The sequence below is a fragment of the Colletes gigas genome, unplaced genomic scaffold (assembly GCF_013123115.1).
Source record: "Colletes gigas isolate AHSC1104 unplaced genomic scaffold, ASM1312311v1 Colletes_gigas_Sc00039, whole genome shotgun sequence".
Classification (NCBI taxonomy): domain Eukaryota; kingdom Metazoa; phylum Arthropoda; class Insecta; order Hymenoptera; family Colletidae; genus Colletes; species Colletes gigas.
In genome coordinates this window covers 247,749-261,350 of record NW_025106668.1, presented here as the reverse complement: position 1 = coordinate 261,350, position 13,602 = coordinate 247,749, and the positions used below count along the sequence as shown (strand labels likewise).

Here is a 13,602-nt window from a genome sequence, read left to right as displayed (position 1 = left end):
GAGTGTTACAATATTTTGTAAAATATCAATAAAAGATTAATATACGTAATGAAAAATAGGAAAACTGTCTTTTGTTTTTATACTGAAAGATAAGAGAAGCATGTACTGCAATGGAAGTATGGAAGTAACAAATTTTTTATCATAATCGAGATAAATTTTGATATGAAAATAATTGAAGGTATATAACATAAACCAGAAACTAGAATTGGGTGACAATGTATGTATTGTAAATAAGGAACAAATAAAATAGGTGTTACAGGGTGTATATTAATATTCAGGTAATAGTATTGGAAATTTGATAATATAAAATATTAAATTTATATTTGTATGTAATTACAGTTAACATTATTGAAATTAACGTAGAACATACGCGAAATTTCTTTTAATAGTGAAGTTCCTTTTATTTTCTATTTTGTGGTCTATCGTGTAATTGTAATAATACAGTAATAATATTTTTACACTGATTGTAAGACATTATTTTAAAAACTGTAGCTCATAAGAAATGCTTTAAATTTATTAGATATGTGTACGTACAAAATCAATCGCAGTGTAAGAATGCCGTGAGAGTACCGCCGCACCAATCATATTCACGGAGCTCTGTGATTGGTGCGCTGTAAGTTCGACTCCAGTACATAAAAGAGGCGCGCAACCGCCACAAAATCATTCAACGCTCACCGAGCTCAGTGTACAGTGGTCAGTCTCTGAATATTCGAAAGCATCAAACCTTCATCATGCCGCCGAAAGTCAGTGGTAAAGCTGTGAAGAAAGCTGGTAAAGCCCAGAAGAACATTAATAAAACCGACAAGAAGAAGAAGAGGAGGAGGAAGGAAAGTTACGCAATTTACATCTACAAAGTGCTCAAGCAAGTTCATCCTGATACTGGAATATCCAGCAAAGCAATGAGCATCATGAACAGCTTCGTCAATGACGTTTTCGAACGTATTGCAGCGGAAGCTTCAAGATTGGCACATTACAACAAACGTTCAACAATTACGTCTCGGGAAATTCAAACTGCAGTAAGACTGTTACTACCTGGTGAACTGGCAAAACACGCAGTCAGCGAAGGCACCAAGGCAGTGACTAAATATACCAGCTCCAAATAAGCAGAATACTTTTCTGCTATCCAAAAACGGTCCTTTTCAGGACCAACAAATATTAGATACGTGTGGAACAATTTTCTTGTGTTAAAATTGAAACTTCTCTCACCAAAAAAATCCTTTCTATATTTAAGTAAATTATCTTAATATTCTGATACTTCTAAACAAAAATTATATCGTTTATAATATGTGGTTAATTTTATATATGAATTTTATCACTTGCAAATGTTTTTAACTTTGTCACTACTTTGAAAATAAACTCAAATTAAATAGTGGCTAATTTTTAGAAAACAAAGTAGTAGATGAAGTAATCAACTGAGATGTTAAGAAATTTAAATTTATACGTGTTGTAAATATTTTGGAAAAACACAATTATCATAAATCGTTTTCGTTTTTAAGTAATGTAATTTTTCTTATCCATACTAGTTTCTAATCATAGAGAAATATAAAATAAAATCAAATATTGAACAAAATTGAATATTATTATGTAATTTTATGTGGAAGGTTTTTTAGTTGTTCTTAACAGATGTAAACCATATTAAAAGAAGAAATACATATAATTTAAATTGTATTGTAGAGTAGTTAAAAATTCTCTTTTCTCTCTTTCTCTTCCTTGTCTCTTTTCAGTTTCCTTGTATAATCTACGTTTTGGCACGCTTACAATTGCTTACAGCTTTAAATTAACGACATGTACGTACAAGCAAACGCGAGCATTTAAAACAAATGGCTATTTATAGTCAGAATTAGACAAATTTTATTCGCTAATAACAAATAAATGTTCATTCATAAACTAGCTTTTGCCAGCGTTTTAGGCACTCGAGTGTCGGTTTAAATAATACATTAATGAATTTATGAATGAAACGTAAACGGAAGGTTAGTACACGAATGAATCTAAAATTTGTATTTGTTATTCGCACATAAAGATTTGCCTAACTTTATTACAATACTTAAAACGCATGAGCGTCCAAACCAAATGCAATCTTTTTTTAGTATTGAAAATTTAATATGATAATACATTTTCCACTAAATTATAATTGCGTGATAATTGCCACAATAAAATTAAGAAATTCCCTAAAAATTTATTAATTACCATCATGTTAGGTTTTTAAAACGTGTGTATACCAATAACTTTTTATGCTACTATAGTATGCTACTTGTGTAAGATGGAAACGTTGTGATTACAGCTATAAAGGAAGGAGCGGGATTCTTAGAGTATTCGGCTCGGTATATTTGTTTGTAAGAATATTAGATAGCTCGGCATATATAGTCTGGCAATTAATTCTTGGAAATTTTATTATCAATTATTACCAAGATAATATATTTGTGGTAAACTGTAAACATGTCTGACGAGAAGAAGGTAACGCTTTATAACCTCAAAACCGATAATATGATCGTAAGTGATGATTGAAAAAATATAATTTATTGCAGGAAACTAAAACAGAATCGGAACACATAAATTTAAAAGTACTGGGACAGGACAGTGCAGTGGTTCAATTTAAAATTAAAAAACACACACCACTCAGAAAATTAATGAATGCCTACTGTGATCGTGTGGTAAGTTTTGTTTCATTATTTATTATATCTTAATATTAAACCATTTGTGTTTACATTGTCTTGAATTATTAATAGTATCATCAGGACTATAAATAGTATTATCCATTAATAGTAATAATACGATAGCTATTTTATTATTTAGATAGTTTTAATCCTTTGCAAACTGACATTTTAGAACATGCTTGAGAAATAATAAATATAAGAAAATAACATCTATCTAAAAGCAGTTTCATGCAATAGCTAAATATTATTTTAATTTAATGAATTGTTACGTACGTATTAAAGAATTTAGCTTTTGTTAATTCATGACAACCGGTTTATAGAGGATTCTGAAATGTATGCCCAAAACATTAAAAGTATATTGCCTGCGATATACAGACACTGTCTGCAAGGGATTAATACACTTGATATTAATATTTTTATTCTCAAAGTATATTGTGTTTTAACAGGGCCTAGCGATCGCAGCAGTAAGATTTAGATTCGATGGGCAACCAATAAATGAATTAGATACGCCAACGACTCTTGAAATGGAAGAAGGGGACACAATAGAGGTTTATCAGCAACAGACAGGAGGATGGTGTTGAGATTTAAGATTGTCCTACAATAGTTTAAAAATGGACTTGATAAAAAATTTTTGTTCCAGTGCTTTTGATAAAGAGACGTGAATTATTTTTAATCTTTCCTAACTCTACAGAATGCTTTGTTTCGTAATATAATGTGGAAAAGTTGTTTACACTTTTTATATACATCAAACTCTATACCTAGATGATGTTCAATCTGTGTACTTGTTTTATCTATAGAGTATTCTTTTTCTATAAGCATTTTATATAATTTCAAATCATATAATAAGATTTAAGAACTTAATATTTTTCGCAATGTATTATTACACAGAGTGTTTCGTTATCTTGCCCTTGTTTACAAATTTTGTTATTTTAAAGAAACAAAAGAAAATCTACACCATACAAACATATATAACTAACAAGATATAAAATTTTTTGTAAATGGTTTTCACAGAAAGTTATAACGCAAATTCGTTTAATAAATTTCATCTTAGGTATTTTCATTTTTCATAACGATGTACAGATAAGAAAGTGATGAAGAGCATTGTTACAAAGTTATGTTAATATTCAATACTGTATCTATGTCTAAAATGTTCGTAAAAATTTAATTTACATTTTATAATTCAAACTTAGTATTAACGTTACACTTACTTTTACTTTCCATAAAATTAATATTACTTTGTATATGAACATAAATAAATTGTGTCTTATCTTTTCTACAAGAAATTGTTCGTTTTTTATTATTTTAGATAATTTAACATTTGAACATTCGCAACATTTTTAATTCATAATATAAAATACAGTATATATAATATATATTAATCATTTATTATATTTAATGTTCAGGAAATGTATTTGCAGTTTTTTTAAGACCAAAACATATACTTAGTAAGTTTAAGATATTTTAATAGTTATTGGTTTTACTTATGTTTACGCATTCATAGTTTGAATTCCATTAATCATTTTTTAGTAGAAAACGTTGGTAATGATATTATCAACAATATTTAAATATTAATTAATATTATTAAAATATTATATATGATAACAATATAACACATTGAGTACAAAAAAAAAATAAATTTATTACATTCCTATATAATTAACACAAACTTCGTATTAATATTGTACTTGGACCATCATGAACATGAGGCGCAAAAACGTTTTCTGCTTAGTGTAAATTCAGGGAAAAACACTAGATTAGATGTCTTCTGATTTTGGATTGGCAGAATATGCATCATAATTGCATTTAACCAGTCAGTGCTAACAACATATTTAGCACCTTTCGTTACGATCAACGGTAGTGTGGACATTGAAACAAATCATTTGCAATAAAACGAAAATTAAATATCGGAATAAAGTAGTATATTTTGAATACAAATACCCAATTAAACGTACTTTTACAAATAACATTCCTGTATGTTCTTTAAATAAAAATTTGTGATAAAATAGTTTCAGTCGAAAAACAAATTATTATGCATATTTTATACAAAATTTTATACATTTAAAGAATTCCTACCTCAGCGCCGCCTACGGTAAAGTGAGAAATCGCTGGAAAGCTTTTCTATTTAATGCTATGTTCGAGAACATGGCGGACAGTTCATGAATAGCTACACGTAAACAAAGTGTAATTTACACTAATTGTATAATTAACAGTGTTTTGTAAATAATAACATTACTTATTGTAAATATTAACCATTTACATATACATAAGAAACAGTAAATAATTTGATTTATATGTGATACTTTGATATTTTCTTTATTAAAAGCTATGAAATTGATGTATACTGCCTGTAATCTACTGTAAGTTCGGAGGATCGATAATTTTTTTTTTATCGATCTAACATTATATCAATTCGTCAAATTTTTTAATAATAAAAATGGCTGATTCCGAGGAAGAAAGTGATAGAGACATAATGTCTGCAATTAATATGACTGGCTTCTTGTTTGGAAACATCGATGACAATGGTCAACTGGAAGATGATATTCTTGACCCAGAGGCAAAACAACATTTAGCTTCGCTTAGTCGTCTTGGCTTGAGCTCGTTTATTCGTGAAATGATACCAAATGACAATACTACAGAAGAAATAGACGATGAACTTGATAATAAACGCGAAGGAAGAAATCAAATAATCGATGAGAACGATATGAATTATAGTGAAAAATCACCTAATGCTTTTGATTTCTCCGATATCAATGAATTAGCAGATGATGTAAATGAGGATAATAGTATGTACGACAAATGTTTAATACAGCGAAGATTATGTACAGTTTTATATGGAATTTAAATTTTAAGAATGTTTTACCTAATTTATTAATTTATTTTCAAATATATAGATACATTTGGTGGAAGAAGTGAAAAAGAAAATGATTACGATGCAGACGACGAAGAAGTTATTAATAAATCTGATACGCAATTAATGCCACCACCTCCGGTGCCGGAGGAGAAGGAAGTGCTTACTGCGGAAGAGGCAGAAGCCGCTCGTCAGCGAAAATTAGAGACTCCCCTTGCTTCTATGTTACCATCTAAATATGCCAATGTTGATGTCACCGAATTGTTTCCTGACTTTCGCGCTAATAAAGTATTACGATTTTCAAGATTATTTGGTCCAGGAAAACCTAGTAGTCTTCCGCAGATATGGAGGGGCGTTAAAAGACGTCGTAAAAAAAAGCGACATCATGATATTAGAGATTCCGATTCTGGTTCTGATCAAGATGAAAGAAAACCAAAGTTCAAAGTATGTATAGTATATAATTGATGATTCAATTTGAAAAATAATAGTAGTTTTATCTTTTATAAAAGAATGTTTATATTAGGGTTGGATGATGCAATATGGTACAGATCCAACTCCAGATATGTGCCGGTCCGATGATGAAACTAAATTACTATTACCAGTAGAAGATAAAGAACAAACTGGCAAAACAGGCGAAAGCGGAGAGAACGGAGATATGGGACCAAAAGTAGCTGATTGGCGGTTTGGGCCTGCTCAGCTTTGGTACGACATGCTTCAAGTTCCAGAAACCGGAGATGGTTTTAATTATGGATTTAAAACTGCAGATAAGGTACTCAATTATGCATATATGTATATTAAATATAATCTGCAAGTTAAAATTTGGGTCCTTCAAGAATATCATAGAAAATACTGTTATTGTGTATCTTATAGATGGATGAACACAATAATAAAGAAACAACAGAGGAGTTTTCTGATGATGCATTTTTAATGGTATCGCAATTACATTGGGAAGATGATGTTATTTGGAATGGCGATGACATAAAACATAAAGTAAATGATATTACTTTGATATAAAACATTTTATACGATAATATATATAACAGATAGTATAATTAGGAATGTAAATGTCTTTGCAGGTGTTACAAAAATTAAATAGTAAAAATAATGCTGCTGGATGGGTACCATCTAGCGGAAATAGAACCGCTCAAGCATTTAGTCAACCAGGAAAAGGTGCACCTGTTCCTGTTGCATCGAATATTCGACTTGCTACTTCACAAATTACAACTCCATTACACATGCAATCTCAGAAGAATAAAATGTAAGAAAAGCAAAGAGATTTGTATTATTTTTCTATCGAAGTAGAATACATACAGTTTGTTTCCAATATTTCTTTCCTTTTTTACATTTTTAACAGGAATATGAATAAAGGAAGTCAGCAACAAACACGGGAAGAAAATTATGATGACACTTGGTATTCCATTTTTCCTGTAGAAAATGAAGAACTGGTATATGGATTGTGGGAGGAAGAAGTTATTTGGGATCCTGAGAATATGAAAAAGATTCCGAAGCCAAAAATTCTTACTTTGGACCCGAACGATGAAAACATTGTTCTTGGTATCCCCGATGACATAGATCCAGCATTGCTTCATAAAGATAACGGACCCCAACCAAAAGTGAAAATACCCCATCCGCATGTTAAAAAGAGTAAATTATTGCTGGGAAAAGCTGGAGTTATTAATGTTTTAGAAGAAGATACCCCACCACCGCCACCGAAGTCACCTGACAGAGATCCATTTAATATTTCGAACGACACGTAAGTTAATTTCGTAATAGTAAAAGTAATTTTAATTTTATTATTTATAGTTTTTTGTATTTTATCACTTCCGGCTGAAAAGATGGGAAAATTTGTCTATTTACTGCATTTATCACTAAATGTTTGTGATAACGTCTGGAATTCTTGACAAGAGTTTTAGAAACACAGTTATGCTCTCTATACATATAAACGCTCGTAGAGCCACGAATCATTTTATTTTAATTGTATTGGAACTATAGTTTTCGTCGATTTTTAGATACTACATGCCAAGGTCATCGGAAACGACACTAAGGTTAAAAGTTGGCGGTGGAAATCTAATACAGCATAGCACACCAGTAGTAGAACTACGTGTTCCATTTGTTCAAACGCATATGGGACCTTTACGACTTCGAAATTTCCATAGGCCGCCTTTAAGGAGATTCAGTTATGGCCCACTTGCGCATCCTGGCCCTCATTCTGTTTTGCCGTTATTGAAACACATAAAAAAGAAAGCCAAAGTGCGTATTATTTTTTACTACTGTACTTTTGTTAAATACGAACAAAGATTATATATGTAATGTCTGCGCATTAGCAAAGAGAACAAGAAAGAATTGCATCCGGCGGTGGAGATGTATTTTTCATGAGAACTCCCGAAGACTTAACTGGTAAAGATGGCGAATTGGTACTCGTCGAATTCTCGGAAGAGCATCCGCCGTTAATGAATCAAGTGGGAATGTGCTCTAAAGTGAAAAATTATTATAAAAGAAAGGCTGGTAAAGACCAAGGACCACAGAAATATAAATATGGCGAAACTGCTTACGCGCACACCAGCCCGTTCCTTGGAATTCTTACGCCGGGTCAAAGTATACAAGCAATCGAAAATAATATGTACAGAGCGCCGATCTACGAGCACCGAATTCCAGAGACAGACTTTCTAGTTATCAGGACGAGGTATTACGATAAGATTCGAAAAACATTTTTTTTATTTTGATTTTTTATATTATATTTGTACGCAGGCAGCAATATTACGTCCGAGAAATGGATGCCATATTCGTTGCTGGACAAGAGTGTCCACTTTACGAAGTACCGGGTCCTAATTCCAAGAGAGCTAACAATTTTGTGAGGGACTTTTTACAAGTTTTCATATACAGATTATTTTGGAAGTCGCGAGATACACCTAGGCGTATTAAAATGGATGACATTAAAAAAGCATTTCCGTCGCATAGCGAAAGTAGCATTAGAAAACGCTTGAAGCTGTGTGCCGATTTCAAGAGGACAGGTATTTACGTGTACAGATAAATTTTTGCAAATACAGTTTAATAAATGTATTGAAATTTTTTTATATTAGGTATGGATTCTAATTGGTGGGTAATAAAGCCGGACTTTAGATTACCAACCGAAGAGGAAATTAGAGCAATGGTATCTCCGGAACAATGTTGCTCGTACTTTAGTATGGTTGCGGCAGAGCAACGGTTGAAAGATGCTGGTTACGGTGAAAAGTTTCTTTTTACTCCTCAAGATGACGACGATGAGGAGATGCAATTAAAAATGGACGATGAAGTTAAAGTTGCACCTTGGAATACAACACGAGCATACATTCAAGCCATGAAAGGCAAATGCCTGTTACAATTGGCGGGACCAGCAGATCCAACAGGTTGTGGCGAAGGATTCTCTTACGTCAGAGTTCCAAATAAACCAACAATTAGTAAGGTAAACATTCATTGTGTTAGAATTACTTTGCACTATTTCAAATGTTATTGAACATTACAAAGGAAAAATTTGGTCAAAATTTGGTATCTTTCCACTTAAAAAAGACCGGTTACGAAATTTTATATATACGCTCACGTCTGTTTTGTTTTATATCTCCGGAACAGTGGTAATGTCATTCAATTTTTACAAAATTTGACGAAGAATTTGGTGTTGGGAGATATTGCCATAACAATGTTTTTCTGTCTTATTCTACGTAAAAGTATTCTTCGAACGACAATAACTTGGGCATTTTTTAATTTTTTTATATTTCTAAAAGCAAAAATAAGTTTTAAAATAGAAAAATGCGTTTATGTGTACATAAATTTCAATAGCAAAAGATGTATCCTCATTCTTTTATCCCTGTGATGTTAAAATATTCGGTTAAATTAACAATTTAGAAGCAAAAAAATTGATAACATTCTAAACTAATAACTGGTAAAGTTTTACAACAACGTTACTAGCTTTTTCGTATGTAAATACGTAACTAGCAATACGTAATTACATAAGCTAATAAAATATTGGTGCTATAAGCTTAATACATACTAACGTTAAATTTTTTTCCTTTTGTTAATATAAATCAGGAAGAACAAGAAGCTCAACCGAAGAGGACTGTAACTGGAACTGACGCCGATTTAAGAAGACTGTCGTTAAATAATGCCAAAGCGTTGCTTCGTAAATTTGGTGTGCCCGAAGAAGAAATTAAAAAATTATCCCGATGGGAGGTAATAGACGTAGTTAGAACATTATCCACGGAAAAGGCTAAAGCTGGGGAGGAGGGTATGACAAAATTCTCGCGTGGTAATCGATTTTCGATTGCCGAGCATCAAGAGAGATACAAAGAAGAATGTCAAAGGATTTTTGATTTGCAAAATCGCGTCCTGTCCTCCAACGAAGTGCTAAGTACCGACGAAGGTGAGAGCTCGGAAGAAGATAGCTCCGATATAGAAGAAATGGGTAAAAATATAGAAAACATGCTTTCCAATAAGAAAACAAGCACCCAGTTGTCTCTTGAGCGAGAAGAGCAACAGCGGCACGAATTGCGAAAGATGTTAATGGGCGAGGTTCAGGAGCAAGAAAAAAAGAGCAAAGAGAAAAAGAAAGACGACGAAGAGGACAGTCCTATAAATAATTTTAATGCGCAACAGGGTAGGGTTCTTAAGATTTATCGGACGTTCAGAAATCCGGAAGGAAAAGAGTTTAAAAGAGTGGAATTTGTTAGAAAGCCAGCGGTAATAGACACGTATATAAAAATTAGGAATTCTAAAGATGAAACGTTCATCAAACAATTCGCGACTCTCGACGAGGCGCAGAAAGAAGAAATGAAACGGGAGAAAAGAAGAATTCAGGAACAATTACGTAGGATCAAGAGAAATCAAGAACGGGAACGTATGATCGGTGGTCTAATGACAGGAAATAACGTATCGTCGCATAATATATTCGACCGTAGCAATACTAATATTCCAATCACTACATCCTCAAACAGTATCCTTCCTTTCTGTAATTCTTTCCAATCTACTTCTCCTGCTTCTAAACACCCTAAACCTGAAGTATCTCCTTCGAAACGTAAGAAACCTAAACTTAAACCAGACCTTAAATTAAAGTGCGGTGCTTGCGGCAATGTGGGCCATATGCGTACGAATAAAGCCTGCCCCTTGTATCAAAATAGTATAACTACAGCGCCAGTGAATGTTGCAATGACTGAGGAACAAGAGGAAGAAATTGAAAAGCAACTTAATACGGATGATCAGGATCTTGTCAATGTAGATGGAACTAAAGTAAAGTTATCGTCTAAATTGATCAAGGTAATTTATTTGTTTAATTACTTTAGCCAAGTCCCTGCTTAAATGATATGCCACTTGATAGTTTTACTTTGTTAAGCATGCCGAGGAAATGAAGAGGCGTACGTTATTGTTGAAAGTGCCCAAAGAGGCTGTGAACTCGAAAAAACGAAGGCGAGCTACCGGAGATGATCACTGTGATTACCTTAAACGACAACAGAGACCTGCTAACAGACGTAGAACTGATCCAGTCGTTGTCATGTCTACAATGTTAGAAAGTATACTTAACGAAATGAGAGATCTGCCTGATGTTCAGCCTTTCTTATTTCCCGTTAATGCTAAAGTACGTCCACTTCTATGAAAAATTCATTATAATTATATAACTAGAATTTATTTACTAATTTTATGAATTCCTCCCATTAGGCTGTTCCTGATTATCATAAAATTATACAACGACCTATGGATTTACAAACTATACGCGAAAACTTGAGATTAAAGAAATACCAAAGTCGAGAAGAATTTTTGGCCGATGTCAATCAAATTGTAGAAAATTCAACGTTATACAATGGATCAAAAAGTTCATTAACGGTAGCAGCTAAACGTATGTTAGAGACTTGCGTAGAAAGGCTCGGTGAAAAGGAGGACCGTCTAATGAGATTAGAGAAAGCAATTAATCCTTTGCTTGACGACAATGATCAAGTTGCCCTTACGTTCATTTTGGACAATGTAGTTAATAATAAATTGAAGTCGATGACGGAAGCTTGGCCATTCTTGAAACCAGTAAATAAAAAGTTGGTGAAGGATTACTACACTGTTATCAAGAGACCTATGGATTTAGAGACTATATCAAAAAAAGTATCTGGTAGGTCAATACGCATTGTTGAAAGCTCGGTGATGCGATATGTGGCTCTCTCTCTCTCTCTCTCATTCGTTGCGCCGTGTACTTTTTGTGTTTATCTGTTTTTATATGTCAAGTGTCGCGCCTTATATGTTGAGGCAAGAAGCCAGCCGCAGCCAATCAGAATCTTTTTCGTTCAGGATTGGTGCGCTGGTACTTCTTGCATTTCGCGTTCGCGAGGGTGGATCGCGCGTCCCAAATATCGGGAAAAACTCTGGCTCGACGGTCAGGACCGGTCAGGACGGCTATTATGATATTTCGTTTACATTAACACTAAAGCCATTTACGCTAATGGCTTGCAGCGGTTAACGTAAACGCCGAATTGCTGTTGTAAATGGAACGGCATGTTCCACGACGCAACACGCATCACTATTGATATTTAATGATTTTAAAATATATTTTAACTATCCTTATTTGATTATTTTATTTCAGCACATAAATACCATAATAGGCATGAATTTCACAGAGATATTGAACAGATTCTGGAAAATTGTACTATATATAATGGAAAAGATTCTGTGTACACGCACAAAGCGGAATTGCTTGTAAAAGTATGCAAAGAAACATTAGACGAGGTAATTACGCAAATACTTATATGATTATTCTATTTAATTAAATTATGTTTTAAACCATGACTAATATCTTACAGTATGATGAACATCTGATGCAATTGGAAAATAACATACTACTAGTACAAAAACGGGCAATGGAACAAGCAGATATAGATCCTTTATGGCTTGGTACGGAGGAAGAGAATTATACCATTGTAGAACCAGAATTTAGAGGGGTATTATTTTTATACTGATTAGAATTTTCTTCTTTTTTTTATTATCACAAGAAATTTCATCAATTTTATGATACTTTGTACAGAGCCAAACGAGTTCACCAGAGAATCCATTTGGAAAGTCGAATATAGATGATTTTGATTTTGTGGATGTAGAAGGAGATTTGGAGGGCGATGGTAGTAGAAGTGCAAATTCGAAGAAAAAAGATGTCCTCGAAGAAGGTACAAGGAAACATTACGAAATTTTTATTGAACTTATATATTTATTTTAACTTTGGTATATGTTTAATATCAATTTATTTAATTTTAGATCTACAATTCTCCAGCGAAGACGAATTCGATGAGGTTCCATTTGGTACTGATGAACAATCCGAAAATGCTGAGATCGATACACTTGAACTGAATGAAGTTCGAGAAAGTGGAGTGGTGTTGGCGGATGACGACAGTCAGCAGGCAGCAGAAGCAATGGTTCAATTGGGTAATGTCGGTTTTTATATGGCGGATCAACAATTGCTTCAGCAAGGTTGGTAGTATACGAAATAGTATATTGGATATGTCGGTTGAATTTACAAGTTGTATTCGTTCCATTATAGATGAAAGTATGGATGTCGATCCAAATTATGATCCTTCAGACTTTTTATTAGCTGGTTTACCAGCAAGGGATGAGAAAGGTCAAAATAAGATACAAGATGATCTGGCTGTATCCGAAAGCGACGATGATATAGAAAATAGTGCACAACAAAAACAAAAAATGCCACAATTATCGCAACCGGAGGAGGATGTCGGTGGCGACTTATGGTTTTAAGAATTTCGTATTTGTTTTAAGCAATAATATTGTTCTATAGTTTATTTCTTAAATCAAAATACTTATGTATAATATTACAATATGTAACGAAAAATGAAATATTTATTTTTCATAGAAATAATTGAATTTCAATATTTGAAGTTAGGTAAATTGTGTATAATTTCAATTTGTAAAAAGTAGGAGATATTATCTAGATTTTTCAATGCATATCTATGAATATTATGTATACATATATGTAAATATATAACGAAAAGTTATTTCTTAAGTTCTACACATACATTTATGTAACTTGTTCTTTTTCTTTATCTAGGATAAAGAAGCATAAAGTTTATGAAAAAATAGTTTTATAATATA

General features: G+C 32.6%; 3 protein-coding genes across 5 annotated transcripts; all 3 read left to right on the top strand.

Annotated features, from left to right (window-relative positions):
* The first annotated feature begins 680 nt into the window (after window positions 1-680).
* LOC122402736 (histone H2B-like) lies at window positions 681-1,269 on the top strand. Its single transcript, XM_043405759.1, has one exon. The coding sequence runs from the start codon at window positions 732-734 to the stop codon at window positions 1,101-1,103; it is 372 nt and encodes a 123-aa protein (XP_043261694.1). The 5' UTR covers window positions 681-731; the 3' UTR covers window positions 1,104-1,269.
* A 987-nt stretch (window positions 1,270-2,256) lies between these two features.
* On the top strand, window positions 2,257-3,712 carry LOC122402753 (small ubiquitin-related modifier 3). Its single transcript, XM_043405801.1, has 3 exons — window positions 2,257-2,454; window positions 2,526-2,651; window positions 3,101-3,712. Exons 1-3 carry the CDS (start codon window positions 2,437-2,439, stop codon window positions 3,233-3,235), a joined length of 279 nt encoding a protein of 92 aa, XP_043261736.1. The 5' UTR covers window positions 2,257-2,436; the 3' UTR covers window positions 3,236-3,712.
* Window positions 3,713-4,839: 1,127 nt separating this feature from the next.
* Window positions 4,840-13,332, top strand: LOC122402780 (transcription initiation factor TFIID subunit 1). 3 transcript variants are annotated; one of them, XM_043405870.1, is made up of 18 exons: window positions 4,840-5,437; window positions 5,546-5,946; window positions 6,026-6,271; window positions 6,373-6,492; window positions 6,579-6,760; window positions 6,857-7,255; window positions 7,512-7,752; window positions 7,827-8,185; window positions 8,251-8,513; window positions 8,583-8,944; window positions 9,565-10,785; window positions 10,862-11,104; window positions 11,185-11,623; window positions 12,092-12,234; window positions 12,309-12,446; window positions 12,530-12,665; window positions 12,754-12,921; window positions 13,037-13,332. In XM_043405870.1, exons 1-18 carry the CDS (start codon window positions 5,089-5,091, stop codon window positions 13,246-13,248), a joined length of 5,622 nt encoding a protein of 1,873 aa, XP_043261805.1. In that variant the 5' UTR covers window positions 4,840-5,088; the 3' UTR covers window positions 13,249-13,332. The 3 variants fall into 3 exon arrangements, with proteins under 3 accessions (XP_043261805.1, XP_043261804.1, XP_043261806.1); XM_043405869.1 differs by having other exon boundaries at window positions 4,842-5,437; window positions 12,754-12,966; window positions 13,037-13,330; XM_043405871.1 differs by lacking the exon at window positions 4,840-5,437 and having other exon boundaries at window positions 5,822-5,946; window positions 6,012-6,271; window positions 12,754-12,966; window positions 13,037-13,328.
* The last annotated feature ends 270 nt before the right edge of the window (window positions 13,333-13,602 follow it).